This window comes from Gobio gobio, assembly GCF_949357685.1.
Source record: "Gobio gobio genome assembly, chromosome: 15".
In the NCBI taxonomy this organism is placed as follows: domain Eukaryota; kingdom Metazoa; phylum Chordata; class Actinopteri; order Cypriniformes; family Gobionidae; genus Gobio; species Gobio gobio.
Window position 1 is genome coordinate 25,544,599 of NC_137108.1, and position 26,174 is coordinate 25,570,772.

At 36.6% G+C, this 26,174-nt stretch overlaps 1 protein-coding gene across 1 annotated transcript; it reads right to left on the reverse strand.

The window, feature by feature from the left end:
* Positions 1–1,858: 1,858 nt before the first annotated feature.
* otoa (otoancorin) lies at positions 1,859–22,531 on the reverse strand. The gene is made up of 30 exons (XM_079836679.1): positions 22,467–22,531; positions 20,914–21,004; positions 20,721–20,824; positions 19,734–19,755; positions 19,279–19,315; positions 19,035–19,176; positions 18,649–18,717; positions 18,295–18,485; positions 17,999–18,162; positions 17,129–17,209; positions 16,596–16,711; positions 16,302–16,444; positions 15,148–15,256; positions 14,834–15,055; positions 14,570–14,731; positions 13,648–13,788; positions 13,511–13,566; positions 13,085–13,205; positions 12,855–12,973; positions 11,362–11,497; positions 10,299–10,492; positions 9,961–10,051; positions 9,575–9,740; positions 8,054–8,256; positions 7,695–7,847; positions 6,897–7,039; positions 6,625–6,761; positions 6,440–6,537; positions 2,957–3,155; positions 1,859–2,366 (listed from the first exon to the last, which is right to left on the reverse strand). Exons 2-30 carry the CDS (start codon positions 20,966–20,968, stop codon positions 2,287–2,289), a joined length of 3,654 nt encoding a protein of 1,217 aa, XP_079692805.1. The 5' UTR covers positions 20,969–21,004; positions 22,467–22,531; the 3' UTR covers positions 1,859–2,286.
* Between the last annotated feature and the right edge of the window lie 3,643 nt (positions 22,532–26,174).

Sequence of the window (26,174 nt, forward strand, 5' to 3'; positions counted from 1 at the left end):
GTCTGATGCACGATTTTGGAAATGTGCTTGATTGTTATGAAAACGTATATTTAATTTAAGTAGATTTAAATTTCTTTATGCAACATATAATTTCTTATATATTTTTCGATTTATATATCTTCGATTTTGATCGGGGTGAAATGTGAGCAGCGAGATTCAACAGAAAGCGTGTGGTATGTATTAGTGGGCAATTGAGAGTCTACAGTTTATTAACATTGAGGTTTGTCGCAGGCTTTTAACACTCCACATTCACATTCTAGAGAAATACAATGTGTTGGGGCAAATCATGTTTGTAATAACGTAGTAACTCTACTAGAGCAGTTTTGTAAAATCAATGTCAAGTAATGCTGAAGAGTGATTTTAGGTTTGATCAACCTATAAAGTGATCGCAGCAAGCTCTTAATTGATCTGAGAGGTTGGGAGAAGGGCAAGACACTGAGCTTCATGTCTTTGAACATATTCAGAGGGTCATGCACTTGTTTACCAGTCCTGCTATATTTCTGTGCCTACTGATTCCATTGTGCAAACAAAAAAATACAGTCCGTTTTCTCGAATGCAAAATGCAGCTTAATATAAATAAAATACTGTAATTACTAACAGTTTAGCACAGCCAAATGATCCCGAATCAGGTGACTCCTTTGTGCTTGAATCATTGTTTTGAATGTTTAATGTCTGTATTTCTTCGATTTGTGTTTCCATAGATTCAAATCAGGAAACTTGCTGAATAGTTGTTGATCTTTAGAATGAGAACGAAATAAGTGCCTTCTTCATTTAGTCTTAAGTTTCTTTAAGACAAGATTACACTTAAAGGCCTCTGATGATCATTTCCTCACTGAGAGGAATTTGTAGTGTGTGTGTTTGTGTGTGTGTGTGAGTGAGATACAGTTAAAGTTATATTTTTAATTTTTTTGTGTTTGTGCTGGACTTATGTTTTATTGGTGCCTTACACATTATGTCTTCTGGTTTTCTTTAAAAATATGATTAATAGAGCTTTGTTGTACTGTAACCTCTTGCATTCTCTCTTTTGTTTTTTTTGGCTGTTTCATATTGATTTTGTTGAGATAAATAAAAACATTGTAACGGCTAAATCATTACTTGACGTCCTGTTATAATGTATACTCACCTTAATGGATAAAACGTATCGGTTACATATGTAACCCTCGTTCCTTGAAGGAGGCGTCACATCGAACTATAATTTACTTCATTTGGAAACTACTTATTGTAATACTTTTTTTAAAGATATACATTTTAGCCCAGATTCCAGAGAGATAAATCTGAAATATTCAAAAGGATCTATTGAAATCTCATTTACTTTTCCAGTAACCTACACTAAAGGCCCAAATCTTGCTTACCTGACTGGAAATGTTGGTAATGTTTAAAATTAATTTATTCCTGTGATGCAAAGCTGCATTTTCAGCATCATTACTCCAGTCTTCAGTGTCACATGATCCTTTAGAAATTATTTGGTGCTCAAAAACATTTAGTATTAATATCAGTGTTGAAAACAGAAATGCTGTTCTTTTGAACTTTTTACTTTTTATAAAGCAGCATATATTTTACATGGTTTAAAAGTCTTTACGGACATTATTTGCTTTACTGTGGTTATTGATTTAATGTGTGCTTGCTGAATAAAAGTATCCATTTCTTTAAAAAATAAAAATAAAACTTTACTGACCCCAAACTGAATGGTGGTGTATATTGCAATTCTTGATATTTGCAAGGGATCTTGGGAGACCCAAGATGTTTCCATTTCAGATAAACTCTATGATAAATGAGGTGTACTAGCCATTTTGAATAATTTCCATAACTTCTCTTTTAACCGACCACAGTAGACAAACTGGTGACTCCACAAGGGTGTGAAAGTCAAATTATTCAAATTATCATTTATTTCCAAGGAACACAACCTCTAATACAAACATTTAACTGGAATTAAATAATTTGATTATTTATTTTTTAATGAAGTATGCACAGTATTTAACATCTCTCATTTAATAATAAGTTTGATATTTGAAAAGATCTAAACAGCAGTATTATCAAATATAGGTTCTATCTAAAATACATTTAATAGGATAGACCCCAGTCTTATAAAACCCCTGCATTACCATACTATCTTTGGCTCAAGATTAAAGTTAAAATGAGCAAACAATGACTAAGTTTTAAAAAATAATTTTGAAATATAGCGATTCTTAAATGGCCAGATACTAATCTACTGGTTTACATGATCATACATCAACATGTGAATATACCATCTGACACATGTCATCCTGTGACCTTTGACCCTTCTTCTTAGAGAATGTATCTAAGTAACATCAGCACGATGGCCTGCATGAGGAGGGCACATCCTGTCATGCTCTCTACTGCTGCGCCTGGAGGAGGAAGAGAAACATACCTAATCATAATGTAGAAGATTTTCCCCTCCGGTTTCACATAGAAGGTTTAAGTTTAGTCCCAGACTAAAATGTATGTTTGAGCTGTTTTAACTGAAAGCAACTTGCACTGACATGTATTACAATATTGTCTCAAGATGTACACCAGTAGTGTTTTTTTTCTAAGGTATATTTATAAAAGCTACTTACTAATTGAACTAAGGCCTAATCCTGACTTAATCTAAGCCCTGTCTGTGAAACCAGGCCTTCATTATTTTACTGAGTCACATTGAAATTAAATGTGTACATTCTGGACAACTGTCACCAGCACAGGTTTTTCCAACCCGATCTCACAGGAAAATCGATTTGTACGATTGAATCGTATGATTTGAATCATACAAAAACGTACTATTCTTGAAAGAAACTCATTATGAAGGACCACCCCTAAACTTACACCGTCATTGGGGTTTAAACCGATCTCAGAGCGTACAATTAGCCACCAATTAAGCAAAATATAAAATAGTTCTGAATTCCTGTGAGATTATGTTGGTTTTTCAAACAGGTTTCCTCAACCTTCTCCTGTCACTTGCCTGCTTTTAGTGGCAGTGGGACTAATCCACTGGGGTTCGTGCTGGAGTTAACAGTGGGCAGTTCAGCACGTGCAGTTTTCAGTCCCACGGCTTCATCCAGTGCAGCCCTTTGATCGACTCTCAGCCCTGCGCGCTGAGCCTCTGTGACCATGGCAGCATTATCAGGACCCAAAGCCTTCAACTGGCTGACCGACAGTGCCTAAACACAAATTATAACAATAACTTCTTTGGGTGAATTCCGAATGGCGTTGTTGCATCCTTGAAGGGCACTTTGGGAAAGGGGATGCCATTTGTAGGGGCGTTTGCGTTCCAAATTAAAGTGAACACCTGAATCCCTTCACAAAGGGCCCTTCCACAAGTCTGTTAGCTAAGGGTAATTTTAACGGCTGCGTCTAAAATCGCACGCTCTCTTGAGTAGGTACTTATTTTGAATAAGTGACCATTAAAAAGCATGTTGTATATGCTATATGGTATGAATGTGTGTAGGATGAATGTAATCCGGACGTAAGTACATTTGCCATGTTGTCATTATCATGTGACCTATCAGTGGCAGTTGCGCCGCTGCCATTCACAAATCGTCTCCCGTGGCCTCATGGGATAGTAAAGTGTCCATCGTATGCACACTTCAGAATCCCACTGAAAGTAGTAGGTCATCCGGGTACTTTTGCCTCCTCTTTTATGAATACTGTGAATTCGGACATTCTACTCTTGTTTTTCGCCTACTATATAGTAGAGAAGTAAGCGATTTCGGATGCAGCCATAGTCTATGGTAATGTGACCCAGGGTGGCGAATCCTTGAGATTAATTTTAAAGCTAGATGGGAGGTCTCCGCCATGGGAGAGTTCAAGTTAACATATACTGTATACAGAATAATTCAAGTTGTTTTGTTTTGTTTGTGATATTTTACACACATTTATGTCATAGATTTCATATGAAGTTTAAATCGGCTGCATAGGTAAGAAATTAATTTAATAGTAGATACATTAGGTGTTCACTTGCAGTGTCCAAACAAGAGATGGCAAGTTTTAAAGTTGAGAGCGGAGAGAGAACACACACACACATATAAAGCATATTTTAAAAACATTTATACAATGTATATTTATTTGCAACATTTATATTAACAGCAATAATAAGAAATCCCTGTTGTAAGTACAGCTAATGGGTTATTGACGCACACTGTGTTGTCATGGTAACATTCCATGTGAAGATAATGATGAAATTACGTGGTCTGTCTTTGCTCCCTACACCAAGTGTGTTCCAAACGGCTACATCTAAGGCTATAGTGTATAGTTGTCATTTTCCTTTTGTAAGTATTTTTCTAGATAGTATCCATGTTTTTAATCTCAATGACACAGCCAAACAAAGGATTTCAAGAGAAAAAAAAAAGGTATTAACTTCCTTCCTGTCACATGAGGCTGCAAACTTCCTACCCCTACTTCCAGGAAGCATAATGAAGTCAAACCCTCCCAAAGAAAGGTTATTTTCATGTTACTAATAAGTATTTTTTGTTGACATATATATATATATATCTACATAATCGTGAAGGTTTCTAGAATCATCCAAACAAAACAATTCTTACAAGAGATCTATAGTTTTTTCGTACAGTTAGTCAAAAATCCAAGCGGCAACTATAGTTGCCGGTGGGCAAATGACTTGTAAGTACATATAATGGGTCTTTAGTGCTTTTTACTTTCATAATATCCCACCTAAAACATAACTTAACCCTTTTACTGACATCTCTACTGTACAGTAGACCTTAATTCGATAGGGAAAAATATATTTTATGATATGTCTTGTAAGGGCCAAAATATTGAGGACCCTTCATCCAGTTTGGAATGGATGCGTTTCATTCTAATCGGTCAAGGACCATAATTCTTTTTATGACTAGTAGTTATGATTCCAATATAATGTGGAAATTCAGACAAGTAATGAGTTTACATTTACATTATTAGAAATAGAATTATGTAGAATGTAGAAATCACCTACTACAGTCAGCCATTGAATACTATGGGACTATTTATTTATGTATTTTTGTTATATAGATGTAATTTTTTTCGTCATTATATTAATTTATTTTCATTTAACTTTTTGATACACAATGCCGTGTTAGGGCAAATTAATGGCTGCACTTTGTTCTGCAATATGTTCCACCACTTTAAGACAAATGTATTTGTTTGTTGTATTTTCATATTCAACAGATTATAAGATAGATGCAGCTTTTTTGAGTTTGCATCGAACGTTCTTCGACTTTTATACACAATACATTTGTTAATGAATAAAGATTGATCTGTTGAAATCAGTTATTTTGAGTTAGATGCCACATGTTCTCCTCCTAGTCAAATTTGACATTGAAGGGGTGCATACAACATATTTGCCCACCGGCAACTATAGTTGCCGCACATTCAAATACAAATTTCAAGAAAAAAAACTAAAACCTGGGGAAAATAAATGTAGAACATGTTCACATAGAACACTATTAACATGACTATATGCATGAAACCATTCAGAAAAATTTGGGCACAAATGGGTTAAGACACTCAATTCCCCTGCTCCCTCCTAAGTCCCTATGTCAAAGGCTCTGCCCTTCGAAGTGAGTATAGGGCATAGGGATGCTCACTTACGATTGGAATTCGCCCATTATTATTGGGTGAGAAGTATAGCTGATTCAACTTTGTCTCATAATTGATTAATTTTGCAACATCGCAAAAAAATGAAATTTCTCAAATTTGATGAAGTTTGTTCATTATTTTCCTGTTTATCACTGTGATGCTGCTTTGAAAAATCTGTATTGTATAAAAGTGACTTGACTTACAGAACAACTCAATTAAAGGTGCAGTTAATGATTTTCGAGAAACATTGTTGAACACTGTTGATACTTGAAATGAACCCAAACAAACACAAAAATATGTTTCGTGAAAAATAAAGCAAAGATGACGAATGAACAACAAGTAAGAACAAAAAAATGACATATAGTACACAAGAGTATACACAAGCAAGAGTTTGTTGCTAGTCGCCAGCAGCAGCACACACTCAAAACCAATGCTACTCATGTATGGAGCAGAAACAACACAACCTCGGCATCCATTCAGGCCTTCCCGCTTAGGCCTCTCCAGCGCTGGAAAGCTTTTCTAATATTAAAGTGGGTCCTAAAGCTCTTGCATGATCATAACACTTCTTTTTCCAGTGATATTCCTCTGACCTTTTCTCTTTTATAATGTGTCAAATGTGTATAATCTGTCATATCTCTTTCTACAGTCTTTCTTCAAATCTCCCTTTTGCTCACTCTCTCCCCACGAGGGTATACGCCCCCTTACTGCTTATTGGCCACAAAATGTTTTGGTGCTCGGTCCAATCCACTTGCAACAGCGTTTCTCAGAAATCACTTACTGAACCTTTAAGAACTGATGCAACATAAGATATGTGATAATAACTGAACCAGGAACTGAATAAAAGATAAGTTTGCAAAAAAGAGAGAAAACTTACAGCTAAGCGATCCAAGGGTATGAGAGGGATGGCGGATGGCTGAATGAATGGCATGACGGTTGAATTTAGACGTCCCAGCTCCACGGTGCTTAGACCAGCTAGAGAGACATTAAATGATAAAGGCAGTTCTCACATTTTAAACATAAACTAGTTACATATATTAAACTTAAAGTAGTTTTCCTTACCAATGATGTTGCCCAGTACACTAACTTGAGCTTCAGTCCAAGTTTCTGGCTTTCCAAATGCAGCCGCTGCTTTTTCCTTAAGACGCTCTCTAACGTCCAGGAGACAAGAAGCACGGCCCACCGCCTCCACTGCCTCCCTGGTAAAGACACATATCACGGGACATCACAATGACCAGGTCTGTGTACAGTATTTGCTTAACAGTAGTTTTGTTGTGCTGCTGTGTACATAAACATACTTGAAAATGAACATATAGCCACAAATGTGCAAGTACCTGAAGCTGGTGGAATTGAGCTGATCAACCTGGGCAGTTTGTAGACCACAGATAAACTGTCCCAGTCCCACCATCTCCAGACGTCCTAGTCCAGCCACGCTGACTCTAGTCACCTTTTCAAAGGCTTGCCAGATTGCTGTCCTCTGCAGAATCCATCACTTTCATGATTTATGTTTGTTTTTCTGCTTTGCTTATTTGTGTTTGTTTTTGTATTTTCTGTGTATACATTTAATCTATGCTATATGACAATAAATAATCTATGCTATATGATGTTTTTGAAAGAAGTCTCTCAAGGATGCATTTATTTGATCAAAAATACAGTAAAAACAGTAATATTGTGAAATATTATTACCGTTTCAAATAACTGGTTTCTTTTTTAATGTATTTAATATGTACTTTATTCCTGTGATGGCAAAGCTGGATTTTCAGCATCATTACTCCAGTCTTCAGTGTCAAATGATCAGAAATCAGAAATCATTCTAATATGATGACTTGGTGCTCAAGAAACATTTCTTATTATCAATGTTGAAAATTATTGAGCTGCTTAATATTTCTGCGAAAACTGTGATACAATTTTTTGTTCATGATTCTTTGGTGAATAACAAAAAATAAAAATGTCTTTATTGATCATGTGTCCTCGCTGAATAAAAGTATTAATTTCTTACTGACCCACAACTTTTGAATGGCAGTGTGAATAAATAAATAAATACATATGCTTCTTTTATAGCATTTTTACCATATTTCATATATAAATTGTAGATGCTGTTTGGTGACTGAATGTGTGCTTGTTTGTATTACCTGTGCCTGGGTAAAGTTGCAGGTGGTCAGTATTTCCAAAGTGTCCAGTGAGGCGATGCTGAGGTTTCCCAGCTCTTCAGCACTTAAACTCTGGCAGATGCAGCCCAGTTGAGTAATCTGGGACTCATTCAACTTGGACACACTACCCCATGCCTGCCATAAACAATAGACATTGTCTTTGACCACTGCATTCAAGATGTACATGTTTTAGATTCTGTTGTGGATATATTAGAATGTAAAATTTGTGTAGTGTGTGTGTGTGTGTGTGTGTGTGTGTGTGTGTGTGTGTGTGTGTGTGTGTGTGTGTGTGTGTGTGTGTGTGTGTGTGTGTGTGTGTGTGTGTGTGTGTGTGTGTGTACCTCCACAGTTTTTGCTCTGAGTGCAGCCAGTTGTTCTGTGCTGTAGTTGTTTATCTCTCCTAATGTTGGCACGGCATCTTTGAAAGTCTGCACGGTCATTCTATTGAACTGGATGGGAGTCCAGTATACATTCCCCTGTTTTAGGTCCTCAATATAATTGAGTGTAGGCTCAAGAGTGGACACTACTGTGAGAGAAACCGCCACTGCCAGAAAATGAAAATCAAGACAATGGCATTTTATTATCATTTTTAGATAGAAAGTTCATTAATATTTCCACTATTGGTTATTCTCTGAGAATAATAAGAAAATATATCATTAACTGTCTGGTTTCATAAAGATATTCTGGTAACACTTTAGTTTAGGGTCCAATTCGCACTATTAACTAGTTGCTTATTAGCATGCATATTACAAGGACATTGGCTGTTTATTAGTAATTATAAAGCACATATTACTGCCTTATTCTGCATGGCCATATTCTACATCCCTTAATCCTACTCAATACCAATAACAAATACCTTACTAACTATTAATAAGCAGTAATTAGGAGTTTATTGAGGCAAAATTCATAGTTAATAATTAGTTATAGGGATATAGGGATAGTTCACCCAAAAATGAAAATTAGCCCATCATTTACTCACCATCAAGTCATCCGAGGTGTATATGACATTCTTCTTTCAGACGAATAAAGTCTGAGTTATATAAAAAATGTTCTGGCTAATCCAAGCATTATAATGGCAGTAATAGTTGCTCTGTTTTTGAAGTCCATAAAAAATGCATCTGTCTGTCAAATAAATAACGTGCTCCACGCGGCTCCGGGGTGTTAATAAAGGCCATCTGAAGCGAATCGATGCGTTTGTGTAAGAAAAATATCCATATTTAAAAATGTATTTAATTTTTTTCTATGGCTCTGCATCAGCCGTCCCCGCGCCATCACTTCCGGCGAATAAGGGCAAAATACATGCAAAATACCAGCGCGATCATAGATATATACATAGATTCCTCATTAGTGCCTGCGCGGATCGGTCGAATGAGGCATCTGTATATATATATCTTTGATCGCGCTAGTATTTTGACCTTATTCGCCGGAAGTTATGGCGTTGGGAAAACTAGATGACATTCTTCTGATAAGAGGTAAAAAAATAACATAAATACTGTTCGGTTTCTCGCAGAAACCGATCGTTTTGTGTCTTAAGACATCAATGTGTTGCCATGAGCTGCATGGTTTAATAAGGATTCGTATGTCTATGTGTTTTTACTCTTATTGCTCTCAAACCCTAAAATATCCCCATTGACATGCATTCTACGACTATCACACTGCAACGGTTGGAGTTAAAAATCTTCATTTGTGTTCTACTGAAGAACAAAGACATCTACATCTTGGATGCCCTGGGGGTAAGCAGATAAACATAAAAATTTCGTTTTTGGGTGAACTATCCCTTTAATAGTGAGAATTGGACCCCAATCTAAAGTGTGACCGATATTGTTTCTCTACCATATTATACCACTTTCTGGCACACATACCTTCACGCTTCCTGCGACTTTGTATTGTGCTACTCGTTTTGAGCTCAAAAAGTTTGCGGCGAAGAGCAGAGAGATCAAGCCAAGAGCGGAATTCCTTTGGAGGAGGAACCCCGGGCTGACTGGGCAAACTATCCATCAGGTCTGACAGATATGACTTCAGCCAGCTCTGCAAGACAGAAGAGCAGGACAGAGGGATGGATTGATAAATAGAAAAGAACAAAAAAATATTATTTTGTAAGATTGTGGAGAAAAATAATATCTGTCAGTTATAAATAACACATCTGTTATGGTATGGAGGACTAAAAGTGCCATTCAAAATAAAATTAAGGAATCAATATGTATTAAATAAATAAATCACCTGTGAAATAAATAAATGAGATTCTTACTTTGGATGGCAGCTTTTCAACAGCAGTGTCATTAAGTAACAAAAGAGGACCAAGTGCCCTCATGTCTTCCTCTGACCAGTAAGCAGGGTCCCTTGTTCAAATCAAAAGACAAATATATTATTAACAGCAATGCAAAATGTCTAATTCAGCACAGGTTTTACAGCTGCACCTGGAGATTTTTTTTCAAATGTTTGAAATGCTCTTCTCTTAAAGCCACAGCAGGCATAGTCTCTTTAACAATAAACAAGTGAAAAGCAGTGATGTGGGATCTGAGGTCTGAGGTTATGTGTGAGATTGTGGGTTGTGTGAACCCACTGTGGTTTGTGTGATGCTGTTACCCGTATGTGCCCGTAAGCAGTCTGAACAGATTCTCTCTGTTTTGCTGTTGGATATACTGACAGGATGCGAGAGCCTGCAGGGTGGAGTTCAGAGCCGCGGGGTTCAGAGAGGAGATCCAGGCAGGGTCTAACTCACACACCAGAGGGCCTAGAGTCAAAACATCTGCTGCTGACAGAACAGACGCGTTCCCCTTCTGCACAGATACAGGATACAGATTAGAGTGCCAGCAGTAGTTCCTGTCAGGCATATCTTTTTACGCTGATGTCACATGGTCTTAATTGACTACTGGATAATGCTAAACAATACACAAATAACTATTTAGGGGCTGTTTAAGAATGTGTTTTTGTATTCTACTGCACTGCTTTTTCATTGTTTTCCCACGTAAACACACGCTGGACGTACATCTTTGACTGGTGTGCTCGCTGCTTTTGCAGCATCAAAAGACTTACTTGTATACATTTATACACATACAGTATATACAAGACTTGCTTACATTTGATTATTCGATTTCTGTATACCTGAATACTGTTAGATCTACCTGAAAAAAATAAAGTTAACTGTTTATTTTATTTGTATCTTTGTTCTGTTACATTTACTTGTAATTTGTTACATTTATTTTATTAAGGACAGTTTACTTGTCTTTAATAATGTTGGAACTTTATATTAGTCAGGATAGTTTTTGCTTTGGTATTGGAATCGAGAATTGAGAAATTTCACTGGTATCTAAAATGTGTCATTACCTTATTACAATAGTTTTTAGTCAGAAGAATGTTTTTTTTTTTTTTTTGCTTTAATCCATGAAAAGCATGCGAAGTGGAATGCAAAAAGCATTCTGTGTGAACGGGCCTTTGGTATAGTATTATTTTTTTATTTTTTTTATAACTAAACTCACATTAGTCTGATTGCATTAATCAACTCATGATGGATAAGTCCCACACTACATTTTTCCTGGTTGAATATCCTGTTGTACTGTTTTGTGTCAGATTACAGCAGTGATATAGGTTGCGAACAGCAACGTGTGAGGTTTTTAGACATGAGAAGAAAGGCGTGTGCGCGTATTACCATGCAGCCGATGGCTCTTCTGGTAAGTGCGTAGCGTGCTGGAGAACTGTTTGGCAGAGACGACAGGTTCACTTGCTTCATCTTCTCCATGAAAGCAGGACACACAGCATCTGACAGGTTTTGAATCTTCTCCACTCTGAACGTGTCATGACAGTGTGGATTCGTGTGAGAGGGGAAAATTAAAGAAAAAGAATATCCCGCCTGTTTTAGCATATGATTAAATCTTAATATACACTCACCTAAAGGATTATTAGGAACACCATACTTATACTGTGTTTGACCCCCTTTCACCTTCAGAACTGCCTTAATTCTACGTGGCATTGATTCAACAAGGTGCTGAAAGCATTCTTTAGAAATGTTGGCCCATATTGATAGGATAGCATCTTGCAGTTGATGGAGATTTGTGGGATGCACATCCAGGGCACGAAGCTCCCGTTCCACCACATCCCAAAGATGCTCTATTGGGTTGAGATCTGGTGACTGTGGGGGCCATTTTAGTACAATGAACTCATTGTCATGTTCAAGAAACCAATTTGAAATGATTCGAGCTTTGTGACATGGTGCATTATCCTGCTGGAAGTAGCCATCAGAGGATGGGTACATGGTGGTCATAAAGGGATGGACATGGTCAGAAACAATGCTCAGGTAGGCCGTGGCATTTAAACGATGCCCAATTGGCACTAAGGGGCCTAAAGTGTGCCAAGAAAACATCCCCCACGCCATTACATCACCACCACCAGCCTGCACAGTGGTAACAAGGCATGATGGATCCATGTTCTCATTCTGTTTACGCCAAATTCTGAATGTCTCAACAGAAATCGAGACTCATCAGACTAGGCAACATTGTTCCAGTCTTCAACTGTCCAATTTTGGTGAGCTTGTGCAAATTGTAGCCTCTTTTTCCTATTTGTAGTGGAGATGAGTGGTACCCGGTGGGAGCCCATCCGCCTCAAGGTTGTGCGTGTTGTGGCTTCACAAATGCTTTGCTGCATACCTCGATTGTAACGAGTGGTTATTTCAGTCAAAGTTGCTCTTCTATCAGCTTGAATCAGTCGGCCCATTCTCCTCTGACCTCTAGCATCAACAAGGCATTTTCGCCCACAGGACTGCCGCACACTGGATGTTTTTCCCTTTTCACACCATTATTTGTAAACCCTAGAAATGGTTGTGCGTGAAAATCCCAGTAACTGAGCAGATTGTGAAATACTCAGACCGGCCCGTCTGGCACCAACAACCATGCCACGCTTAAAATTGCTTAAATCACCTTTCTTTCCCATTCTGACATTCAGTTTGGAGTTCAGGAGATTGTCTTGACCAGGACCACACCCCTAAATGCATTGAAGCAACTGCCATGTGATTGGTTGATTAGATAATTGTATTAATGAGAAATTGAACAGGTGTTCCTAATAATCCTTTAGGTGAGTGTAAATGTAATAATTAGTAAGAATCTAAATTTAAATTTATGTTGAATAACACCACTGTTCTGTTCTTACGGTAGATAGATGAGCAGCAGAGCTGGGATGGCCTGGAGCTCAGTGTTTTTAATGTCACTGAAATATCCTGGTCTCTGTTTCTCCAGACTTGCAAAGAGTTTTTGAGCCGCACAGCGAATCTGAGAATGAAAATACCCAGAATTCTGTTTTGTATAGATTTGATCATGGAAAAGTGGCAAAGGTGATGAAAGAATGTGTGTTAGGAGAATGAATGAATATATATTGTTTACCTGAACCCTGGAGAGCCACACACAGGATTTGTCAAGTGTCTGTGCCATATCTAAAGCATCAGTTTGATTGATTTTTTCAATCATTTCACATGTGACACCTTGTACAGCCTGACCCAGCTTCCTGTAGAAAGCACAGTGAGCTTGATCAAGATACTGCTTCTTATGTGGACAACCTTCATTTTTATTATTCAATTATATGTTTTATACAAGACCTAATCAAAAATAAGAGGGATTTATTTTTATGTAGTGCCAGTTTCATTAGAGGGATTTAAATTGATTTAGTACTACTTTCATTTTCATTTAGTTATCATTATTATTTGTTTAGTTATTTTTTTATTTAAGATTTTCTCTCTCCAACGTTAAAAAAGATTACATTTTATTATTAAGATTTAAAAAGTATTATGTTGCAATCATAAAGAGTCTCACCGTAATTCGCCAAGGTTGATCGTATTACCCAAAATCTTCTTCAAAAGGAAAGCCGACTACAGAGAGGAAAAAATAGAGACACAAATGATGGTACTGTAATAGATTTGGATTTTTGTATCACTGTCTAGTTTGTGTACTTGAGCAGGAGTCCAGCCGCGTCCCTGCAGCTGGTCCACAGAGCTGAGGTCAGCGTTCTCCAGCGTGGACAGAGACAGAGAAGAGAGGAGAGAATCTGGCAATCCCTTCACTAGTTCAGACGCATTCACATCACGGCGGAACTGAGGAGTTGACAAAACCGAGAGTGAGAGAGAGAGAGTCAAGGAGGAGCCATAACAACTTTCATTGATACATTGGTGGTCACTTGCAATTTACAAACAATAGAGCTTTTCACACTTGAAATAGTTAACCCTGAGTCATTCTAAACCCCGGGTTAAACGTTATCCTGGGTTATCTTACTTTTTTTCACTTTACCCATAATTTACCTGGGGTTAACAATTAAACCTGGGTATTCCTAAAATGTCTTTTCACACTGTTCCTATACCTATACCTGGGTGTGGCAAGCAGGGAGGGGCTGAGAGCCGTGGGAATGGAGTGAGGCCGGTGGCACAAATGCCAATGAGCCAATGACCGGTCTCAAGTCTCATGGAAGAGGTCCGGAAGGATAAAAGGAGGAGTGACGACAGTGAAGGACAAGAGAGGATCAGGCCTGGACTTTATGTTTTTGCTTTGTGTTAGTTTAGGTTTACTTTCGTATTGTTGTTTGTTTATTTTATGATTCAAGTTTATACTGAATGTTCACTGGTTCCCGCCTCCTTCTTACCTGAACCCTTTAACTTCTGTTAGTGGTGTTAACCTTACTCCAGAGTAGGGTTTCGTAATCCCAGGTAAACCTAACCCCACTTCCAAATTACAAGTGTAAAACATTGCTTTACCTGGGATAAAAAGCAGTGTTTAGAATGACGATAACCCAGGGTTAAGTGCAGTGTGAAAAGCCGTAATAAGAGTTTCTTTCTCCTCATCTTTTCCATCTCTTTCTAAACAAACTCATCTTATTCTTACCGCTTCCAGTAATGCTGTTCTTTGTAGGGAGGACATCTTCTCACTCATATTTTTCAGGGCTTCATTTCCCAGCAGACCTTTTGCCTTCACATTTTTGAGGACGTCGCTGGCCACCCCTCTCACCATCGAACCCAGAGACAGCAGCTTCTCACCACTTATATTCTACAAAAGAAAACTTTCTTGTGAAAACAATAAATGGGTAAATCAAGAAACAGAAAATCTGTTCATAAAAACAGTTCATAAAAACTGAGCAGAAAATCAAACCTTAGCAGCTTCCAACAGTTTCTGAGCCAGAGTTTTAGCTTGAGCTGGGCTCCATTTGGCCTGACTCAAGCTGCTGAGGGTGTTGCTCATGTCCTCAGGGGTGAAGCGGGAAAGCCAGGAAAGGGGAAGAACAGATACAGAGGATCCCAGAGACCGGAGCATCTCAGGATTGGAAGAACCATTATCTTTCTCCAGAATGTTCTGTACTAACTGTCTCTTCACCTGAGGGAGGGTTGAGTGGAATGACAATAAGATTACAGTTACGCTACAAATATTTGGGAGCAGCAATGATTCAATAAAGTAACAGTTCTGACCTTGTCTATTTCAGGGTTTTTACAGGCATCAATCTGAGACAGCAGTTTTCTACTAAGATTCAGATTCAGAGACAGAGCGCCATCAAAAAAACAAGCCAGTGAGCCCAATCTGTGAAAACAGGAAGAAGTTGATGAAATGGGATTGAATGTTTTGAAGATTTTCTTCTACGTAGGGTCCATGGAATACAAAAAATCTAAAATGTAATTGCGACTTGATATCTCACAATATGACTTGTTGACACAATTGCAACTTTGTTTCAAGTAATTGAAACCTTATATATTTGAAATGGTACTTCACACTCTCCAGCCACTTTATTAGTCACACCTGTTTGACTGCTTGCTAATACAAATATCTACTCAGCCAATCACATAGCAGCAACTCAGTGCATTTAGGAATGTAGACATGGTCAAGACAATCTGCTGAAGTTCAAACTGAGCATCAGAATGGGAAAGAAAGGAGATTTAAGTGACTTTGAACATGGCATGGTTATTTTTGTGACAATGTTCATCCCTTTATGACAGTGTATACATTTTCTGATGGCTACTTCCAGCAGGATAACGCGCCATGTCACGGCGCTTAAATCATCAAATCATCATTTCAAAATTGTTTTTTGAACATGACAATAAGTTCACTATATCAAATGGCCTCGATCCTAAAGAGCCCCTTTGGGATGTGGTGGAAAGGGAGATTCACATCAAGGATGTAACATCATGTCAATTTGGACCAAAGTCTCTGCGGAATGTTTCTAGCACCTTCTTGATAGGAAGAATTAAGGCAGTTCTGAAGGCAAAAGGTTGGACCCAGTACTAGTAAGGTGTACCTGACAAAGTGGCCAGTAACTATGTCTCACAATTGTGACTATGTTTGTTACAAATGTGACTTGAGATCTCACAATACAACTTTATTTTTTATGTCACACTGGGACTTTCTGTATTGCAACTTTATATCTCTTGTATTTGCAACTTTATTTCTCACAGAGTGTGACTCTCTCACAATGAGACTTTATTTCTTATTTTAAACTTTTTATTAATCTTTTCTATTTTTACCATGGAGCTGCAATGGCTTCCAGAGGAATCAGTCTATCACTTCTGTTAAATTGAATATCATTTACCATAGACATGCACTTAACACACATGCAGATGCAGATCCTAACCTGTCCATGTATTGAGTGAAATTGTCACTGCTGGAACACTCTTGTTTCAAGCGTTGAAAAAGTGTCCGGCCCAGGGCGGGCTGTATTCCTCTAACATTTTGAAAAGATGGAGAGAAATCTGGAGTCCTGAAAAACTCACATAGCTGAGAAAGAGAAAGATTATCATAGTCAATGAATTTGCTGAGTTTTGGATTTAGATTATGGTAGTATGGCTGGCTCTGAGACACAAATACCATAGAACAATACATATAAGAATTATGATATTGCTTTGCATGTCATGTCACAGACACGGACCTGTTCTTTAGGGATGGTCTTTACTTCCTCTAAAGGCAGTCGGGATAGGAATGGCCCCATCATTGGCAACATCCTAGCCTTCAGCCAGAGCAATCCGGGAGGACATGTACGGACTGCTGTTGAATATAAAATAAAAAAGAAAGAGACAGACAGACAGAGAGAGAAATGTTGAATGATTGCTTGCAAAACACTCTCCAAGTAAAAATGAGTGCAAATAAATAAATACATACAATACAACTTAATAATATTAAATAACATTAAAAATAATAACTAATTATAATATTTTTCATGTAATTAATCATTCTCCTCTCTTCATATATCTGTAATGTTTATCTTTGCTGTGTTCCACTCTTCAGTTTATGATGTATCATTGCAGGTCTCCATATACAGTAACTCTTTTCTTTCCACCACATGCTTTTCTGTCTATGTATTTGTTATTTTTTCTTTCCCAATGTTTCTCTACCCTCTTCAACACTTTGTCATTCCGTTCAATATTTGTTTTCAGTTCATCCTTCCACTTTTATACAATTTACCATTCATTGCAGGATGGTCAATCGCTTCAGGACCTGGTCTGCTCATCATCATAGTCACCGGCTTGACTGATGAGCCATTTGCTAAAAAAATCAAGAAAATTGGTGAATAGATTATTTGTGTCTTATATTAACCATAAATGTATATTATATTATATTATAATATTATATAATATAATATAATATTAAATTATATTAGTTATATTATTATATTATATTATATTATATTATATTATATTATATTATATTATATTATATTATATTATATTATATTATATTATATTATATTATATTATATTATATTATATTATATTATATTATATTATTATATTATATTATATTATATTGTATTATTATATTATATTATATATTTGTGACCCTGGACCACAAAACCAGTCATAAGTCGCACGGGTATATTTGTGGCAATAGCCAACAATACATAGCATTGCTCAAAATTATTGATTTTTCTTTTATGCCAAAAATCATTAGGATATTAAGTAAAGATCATCTTCCATGAAGATATTTTGTAAATTTCCTACCGTAAATATATATATAAATATAAATGATTAGTAGTAGTAATATGTATTGCTAAGGACTTCATTTGGACAACTTTAAAGGCGATTTTCTCAATATTTAGATTTTTTTGCACCCTCAGATTCCAGATTTTCAAATAGTTGTATCTCGGCCAAATATTGTCCTAATAAACCATACATCAATGGAAAGCTTCTTTATTCAGCTTTCAGATGATGTATACATCTCAATTTCTATAAAATTTCCACACAAAAAAAAAAAAAAAAAAAAATCACCTTCATGACTGGTTTTGTGGTTCAGGGTCACATTTTGATAAAAGCTTATAGGTTCCTCAAAACTTACACATGATAGGTTTTTCCAGTGGTTTAAAGGGCAGGATGCTTGAGACAGGTGCTTTCAGACTGCAGTTAAATTCATTTTGTGCAACTCTCTCTTTGACCCATCCTATAATCTCATTCCTCTGTTCCTCAGAGAGAATGCTGAACACCTCGCTAAACACCTTCATCCTTGAGTATAATGAGGGAGACGAGATGACAGACACAAACAAGGAAACAAAATTTGACATCAAAATTGTAGAATAAGGTAAAGGTACTCCATATGTTCAGTCACTTGAGTCTAATAAAAAGGAATAAACTTACATTTCAGCCAGGTGAGAGCTTTGTGAAAATGCTGGCAAAACAAAGCTAGATGGAGGCATTGTTTCTAAGAAAGGTTTAGCCACCCATAAAAGCTCTGTTAGATCCTCTTTTTTGAGGTCTGTTCCATTCTGCATAATGGCTATCCAGGAAAGAGGAGCCATGAATGCCCGCATAAAACATTGAGGGCTGTCCTGAGAGTGCAAAATGTTAAAAAGAAGGTAGAGAAGGTATGTTAATGTCATTTTGCCACCAAAGGAAAGCGACAAATATGAGGCCACATAATTAGTTACCTAATTTAACTATCAACTTAACTTAAATCTAATTATATTATATTATATATTTTTTAGCACTAACCGTAGTGTTCCTCATAAGCTCAATCATATGGCCCATGTTGGTGACATTCTGCATCTTCTCAGCAATGTTCTGAATTTATTGTAGATTTCCCATCAGGATGAACATAAAATAAAGGTAGAATAAAGATATAAGAGTATCTTCCTGTATATCTCTGTATGTAAGCATATCGATTTGGCAAACAATGTACTTGTACTAAATATGAAAAAACGCTATGAATGTTTCATAAAGAGTCTTTTCTAAAGTTGCCAAAAATTGTATTGCTGGGATGGGATTAGGCATTGGGTTAGAGTTAGTCTGTATTAACTATAAGTGTCTATAACAACAAAAAAGTCAATTGAAAGACCCCAGTTAGAAGGTAACCATATGAGTGTGGAATAGAGAGTTACCCAGGCTCGGCCCTGCTCTTCTGCTGTCTCATTGGACTGATTGGAGCGAAGGATAGAGAAGGGTGGAGGGAGTGAGGAGAGAAGCTCTTGAAACATAGAGATGGGGCTCTCCATCATCTGGTTTTGTTTCTGTGCATATGAGCTGAGAGATACAATGGAAAATATGTTTTCCATGCAATGAAATGTGATCATTAATATTCAAATATACACCTGGCAATATATCATCAGTTCAGTGGCAGTCTACCTGTTCAGTGAATTGTTCATTACAGGCACACGGTAACCTAAAACATAACAAAACCACATCATTTAACAAAAGAGAAGACCCAATGCATGACTGAGAAACACAAACATTACCTCTTTATGACTGACTCTATTTATTTGCTGGTTCTGGATCTTGCAATCTGACTTCAAAATATCAGATTATGATGTCTAGTAGATTAATAAAACAAATTTCAGGGCATAACTGGGATAGCTCGAATGGAACTTTTTTTTCCGACTGAAATATGCAAATATATCCTACATGGTTTCCTTGGGCACTTACATTTGCATACGGTTTATGTAATATAGTCTCTACATAATTTATTGCATTAAGTACAGGTGCAACACATAAGTCATTTTGATACCATGATTATGTAAGGCCAAATGTGTTCAAACTAAGAGATAATGGCAAATGTGGCTGTATGTGTTCAGATATTTTACCTTTCATGAAGCATGTGATCATCTGTCAAAAAATAAAAGGAAATGTAATTATTAAATTATGAAACAACGTAATTGTAAAGTGCAATTTGTTCTTCTGAATAAGACTTACACACAGACAAAATGTATTGTTTTGGTTAATGACTCGTAAACAATTTTATTTATAGGATTTTCCCCCCTTATCAGACCCAGACTTTAAATATTTCAATATGAAAATTATTACATTTTTAAAATCAAGATAATCTAAACAAGCAAAAAAAAAAGAAAAGATATACATTTTTACATCATTCCAATTATTTTATTTAAAGACAAGACTGTTAAGAGCATGACTGAAGTAAATATAATGTGGTAGTCACGTGATGTGTGAAGGAAATACAGGTAAACCTCACTTGTGAATGTCACCTTCTTTGTTGTTTTTTGTTCCTCTTAGTGTGAATATTCTTATTTCCCTGTTCAGTTCCTGTTTCCTTTGTGCCCTTGGTTCCTGTTGCTAGTTTTTTTCTATAATGTCTTGTTTAAGTACGTATTTACATTTGTATTTAATGCCCTCAGTTTCCTCAGTTCTTGGAATATCATCTTTATGTTTTGTTTTTGAAATTGTTGCGTTTTTGCCTTCTCCTGTTTGATTCCTGTTTTTATCCTTGTTATTTCAGTTAATAAAAGTACAAGCTGTTTATATCCTCACCTCCTTTATACCACACCGTCAGTGAAGAGAATATTTTACTGTGCATCTTTCTAATCAAGCTGTAATTTTGTTAAACTGTGCAAAAATGATGTCCATTAAGGATATATAATATGCTAGCTATGAAATTAGCCTCAGCAAGATAAAACAGTCATGAAGTCAAAAAAATGGCATTTTTGGTTCATAAAAATGATGGTTTAGAACGTTTCAGCAGTGTGTATAGTTGAGGAAACACCTATTTACACTAGTATAAGTGTTTTCAGTATATGAGAAGCAACCAATGATCTTGTGGTAGGCTACTAAGTTACCAGTTTCTTGGCCATTTCCCTGAAGTCTGCGGGTAGTTTCGGAAAGTCTATTGTTGACTGGTTACGATCAGGCATCTCCGGTGCCATCACACCTAAGAACAATGCTGTATAGAATAATAGCACACACAGAACATTTATGATGAAATTAATGTGTTGTTGTTCGTTTCTCCAAAAAGTGTCAACACTCGTTTACCTGTAGCACACTGGACTAGAAGAGAGAGGATCAACCCCTCTCTATAAAACCCCATCACGTTGTTCCCTGTTCTCTTTCTCCAGATGAGGCTCTATAGACAATATCAATATAGAAGATTTCAGTGAATTAATTGCCTTGCAATGAACACGGACATTATACATAATCATAGGTCTCCTGCACTGTATCTAGATATCAGTGACAGCTTTATTATCTGTAATGTCATCATCGGACACAGATGAATCATATGTGGACAATCCAGACATATCTGATTACACGCAAAACAGTTCCATTCAGTTGCATTAATGTTTGCATAGCTTGCGTTATTTAAACATGCAGGAACAAAAATCAAACTGTAGATACTTAAATCATTTATAATGCATATAGACATGATGTTTGAATAGCAATACAATACAAAATAAAAGGATAGAAAGTCACCAGGAATATTAACGGTAAATTAAATGGAGATTATGTATTATTGTATAACCATTTTAACGCAAAAACCAGAACCATACCAGTCTCCTCCTGTTTTAAAGCGTCCCTGTTGTATATGTGTTTTGTTCTTACATTAACTTGGATCTTATGTTCCAATGACACTATGGTTTTTGTAGGCATGCCAACCGACTCTCAGGTACTGCATATATTGTTCTCGCGTATACCTGTGAGGATTTGGGATGAGTGCTAGGATACTCACTGGAATACAGCTTGAAAAAAACAGCCTTTACTTCTGACCCAGTGTAGCTGTATGACAAGGCAAATCAGTACAATTGTAACGATGATTGGGTTTCCTTTCATTTGAATAGCTTATTTATTTTGGCCCTAGAGCATTATGTTGCTGCAAATAATATTTTCAATGGATGAACTGAGCCCACATTTATGACGCATTTCGCTCAGATATTTTCTTACTCTGCCTGCCTCATATATGAACCATTTAAATGACATATCTTTTCATGCATTTTCCATCTGTTGGAATTATCTGGAATTAATTGTCAATATTTATGTTCTCTTGCAATGATTGCTCTTTAAAAAGATAAATAGGTTTGTGTCTATTAAATACTCTCCCTTTAATTATTAAATCTTAATAAAACATTGCACAAAAAAACAATACATGTAATTTGACAGGTATTATTTAATCCAAAAATATTATTTAATATAACTGAATCAACCTGACTTCATTGGTTACACCAACATAGGTAATTTTAGGGGTTGTTAGAGCAAATAAAAAAATGACACTCAATAGAGCCTGGTGTCTTTTTACAATGTACAAATGCACAATCATCTTTATAATAGAAGTAGACATTTTAACAAAAGCACTTATAGATCTGATAATGCACATTTATCTGACAGTGTTTAAATTCACAAGGTTTACTTAAAAAGAAAAAAAATCTAAACATTTAAATATATATTTAAGTATTACTTTTAATAATTTGTATTATTAACTCTTTTAATTAACATGGGCATCACCAATATTAATATAAAACTTGTGATAGAAATAAGCTAAAGTAGTTAACTAGTAACCAGGATGTTTAAGCTAAAAATGTGATGGAGGTACTCACCGAGAGATGATCTTGATATCTTGAGGCACGAGTATAACTGAAGCTGATAGTGTGCTGAACAGGTGCACACTAGATTCATTACAACATGATACTCCACTCTAATGTCCTCTCAACCCCTCCCACCCCAGAATACTGAAGACTATAGATGTGCAGGTGTGACAGCTGAAATTGCATTTGTGAATTTGTGGTGGCAACACTTGACTTTCCATCATCTGGCTATTTTTAAATAGGCCTGTGATTCTAAAGGGGTCATGAACTGGCTTTTTAAAAAATGTTATACTGTTGTCTGAGGTCAACTTGCGTGTTTTTTACATTCAAAAACATCATAATGAATAAGTAATAGGCTATTTTCTACCCTGGTTTTGAGCCTAGCTCTTGAAACGCTCGGTTTTTGTGGGCGTGCCGCATTGAAGACTTGGAAGTAAACACCCTCTGCTACGATTGGATAGCAGTTTTGCGTATTATAATGAGCTTCGGCTCCCTAAAGCCCAATTTATACTTTTGTGTCGAGTGTATGCCGTAGCTACGTCGTAGGCTGTGTGTTGCAGGCGTAGCCTACGACGTACCCTGACGTGCACCTCTCCAAAAATGTAACAATGCGTCAATTCTACATGGACCACAAGCGCTGTGATTGGTCGGCCAGAACCCCTCCCTCATTGGTACACATACTCCCTCTGCATGTGTAACTGCACGTCAACGCGGACAAGGACGCAGAAGTATAAATGAAAATCGACATGTAGCCCACGGCATATGGCGCAGGTCCGACGCAGAAGTATAAATCAGCCTTTACGGCTGGTTCACACTGTAAATGCGAGCAGCGCATATTTTTTTCGCTGTGCATGCTAAGCAATGAGAGCATTCACAATGGGGCTGCGTTCCACTCCACTTTTAGAACTTCCCTAAGCACTTCCCCTCGGGGGAATCCACACCGCCATTTTGAAGTGTGTTCCACTTCGTGAAGTGGACGAGGGAAGTTTATATGGGCAGACCCTCGCTCCCTCGATCAGAAAAACTTCACCTCAGACAAATTAGCATGTTCAAAACTTCCGCGATTGTATTTTTCATTCTAATTACCAGTCAAGAGAGTGAACAATGCATATCAAGAAAGGAATATTATTTCACTATTTAAGATAATATACTCCAGGATAGTCCACAGCCTGTGATAGCGTGAAAGTTATATTTAGTTAGACACGTAGATAATCGGTAGATATCAAACGATCTGTACCAATGCAATACTATCACATATAAAAAACATTTTTCTCACATAATTGTTGCATCATTCCTGTCAGGGAATTTTTTTTAAATCTCATCCTGTCTCTTGCTTACAAACGAATCCAGAGTGAAATAAAGCGAACAAATGCAATGTCTTACCCATGTGAGCTGGATCTTCATTAAAAAATAAAGTTCAAGCATACATTGCTAATATTGGAATCCGAAGGAAGCTTATGGCATGTTTGAAACATCCGACTGTCAGCTAGCATGCGCTTTCTGCGCCTGCATGTGAATGAGACAACTGTCTATTTCTGCAGATATATTCTTCTATATTCATCATTCAAAAGGAAAACCTTTGCTCGCTGTTGCTTGCTATTATTCTCATGCACTAACTCATTCGCTAAGCTGAACAGCCAATCAGAGTTCTCTTTCGCACACAAAATGTTGAATTGGCCCAAAAAACCCAAACGTGTCCGACAAGAGCCAACGGTGTGGAACACACCAAAAAAACTTGGTCGACCGACGCTCAAAAATGGCCCGACGGCTAATCGTTGGCTTGGTGTGTCCCGACTCCCGAGCTTAACATGTCAGGCACGAGTTGCTGGGCGGGGCTACAGAATCTTGAGGCGCGTTTCACTGCTCTCTGACGTCACAGGTAAGAACATTCACAGATCGATCGTTTGCTGAGCCAGCTATCAATAAAAGCTTTTCTTTGACTAACAAGGAAGTTTTCAGCTCTGAAACTTACAGGATATTCTTATATTACCATGACCTTTTATATATCAAAAGCTCAAGGGAAGTAGATTTCTCAATCCATTATCCCTTTAAATAATCAGACATAAAGTCACAGACTTCTCTTATAGCAATTGAGATTATTATTTGAAGTGGACTGAACATATCTTTCTGCTTTTACATGCTTAATTACATAGGTTTTTAGGGTTAATGAGTTTAATGTAACGTACTAAAGTCAAATTTTACATTGAAAGGACAATTAGATATTTCTATGTGAATGAGCAGTAACTTATTAGGTCCTTGGTGACTTGTTAAATAAAAAAAAAAGAAACATGGCGCTTACACAATACCCTTGGGTCGTCAAACAGTAAACTGAAAAAGATCAAACTGACCGACCAAGTGGGACTGCTAAGTTAAATTAGAAGTTCAGGACAAATCCATGAAAACTGAATGAAAACAAGTAGTTTAAAATGTTCTATCAAGCAGTTTAGGCAAATAATAAAGGTAACATAGAAATAATTAGTGAGTCATTAGAGTCAGCCTCAGTATGTTTGGACATACAACCCCAAATCCAGAAAAGTTGGGACATTTTGTAAAATCTAATAAAATCAAGAATCTGTGATTTGTTAATTCTCTTTAACTTTTTTTTAACTGACAAGAAAAAATATTTTCACTGGCCAAATTAATTGTATTTTGTAAATATAAACACATTTTGATTTTGCAACACACTCCAAAAAAGTTGCAGGGTTGCCAACTTTCACGCATTTGGCGTGACACTCACGCTTTCAGGCTCTGTCTCACGCTCTCACGCTGCCCAACTTAATCTCACGCCAAACTGCCAAACCTGCTTTTGATATTAAACAAAGTCTAAGCTTTTAGATTTGTTTAAGTTTTAATGCGAAATTCAAACAATAAATAGCGTTTTGGCGCTAATATGGCATAACAGTTAAAGCCAGAGTGTTGAAAAACGGAGATGCGACATGCTCTCTCATCTCGCGGGTGCGCGCGCGGTCACGTGCTCCACGGAGCTCTCAATACTTCTAGCGCTGTGTCAATGCATTTGAATGGCTTGATACACAACATCTCCACTTCAGGTGTTTGCAGCAAGTTTTGGTAAACAGTACAGCATAGTGTGCATTGATTATTACGTCAACCATACAGGATCGTTTTATTATAGAGAGTGATGGAGATGCAACATTGTTAACATTAATGTTAATGTTTTTCCTGTATTTAGCCCTCATACACTCATACACATTGATGGTCAAATGTGACCATACACCTTAACTATTTTTCAATTGAATACATGTTCTATATTTTAGTTCAAAAATATTAATTGAATATTTTGAGATATTTTGGTACTAAATACTATCTGTGCAATAATTATGGTCCTGACCACTTAAAATATTTTTCTTCTAATATTTTTCTTATTTATATTACAATTAGTATTAAGGTTGAATTAGAGAATTCTTATTCCAAAGAGGCAAATTAGAGTCATTTTGTGGCTTGAAAAATAATAATTTCCATTTGTAATGCCATTACCCACCACTGGTGCCTTTATGGCTCTTTAATCAATATACATGTATCTAATCTAGTTGCTCAAAAAAGTATTGCAGTTTTGCATTTTAATAAATATTTTGATATGATCAAACACTAGATTTCTTTAAATGGGAAATTTTAAAATGTTAATAACGTACATATCCTTATTTCCTTATATGTACAGCAGGCTGTGAATTGATACTGAAATCGATATAATCTTATATGTAC

Excerpts from the sequence above, each read along its gene's own strand:
- otoa (XM_079836679.1), bottom strand. The coding sequence starts at position 20,968 with ATGGGGTTTTATAGAGAGGGGTTGATCCTCTCTCTTCTAGTCCAGTGT. Across the intron at positions 20,825-20,913 it reads TCTAGTCCAGTGTGCTACAG|CATTGTTCTTAGGTGTGATG; the intron begins GTAAACGAGTGT and ends TATTCTATACAG. Across the intron at positions 19,316-19,733 it reads GATCACATGCTTCATGAAAG|GTTACCGTGTGCCTGTAATG; the intron begins GTAAAATATCTG and ends GTTATGTTTTAG.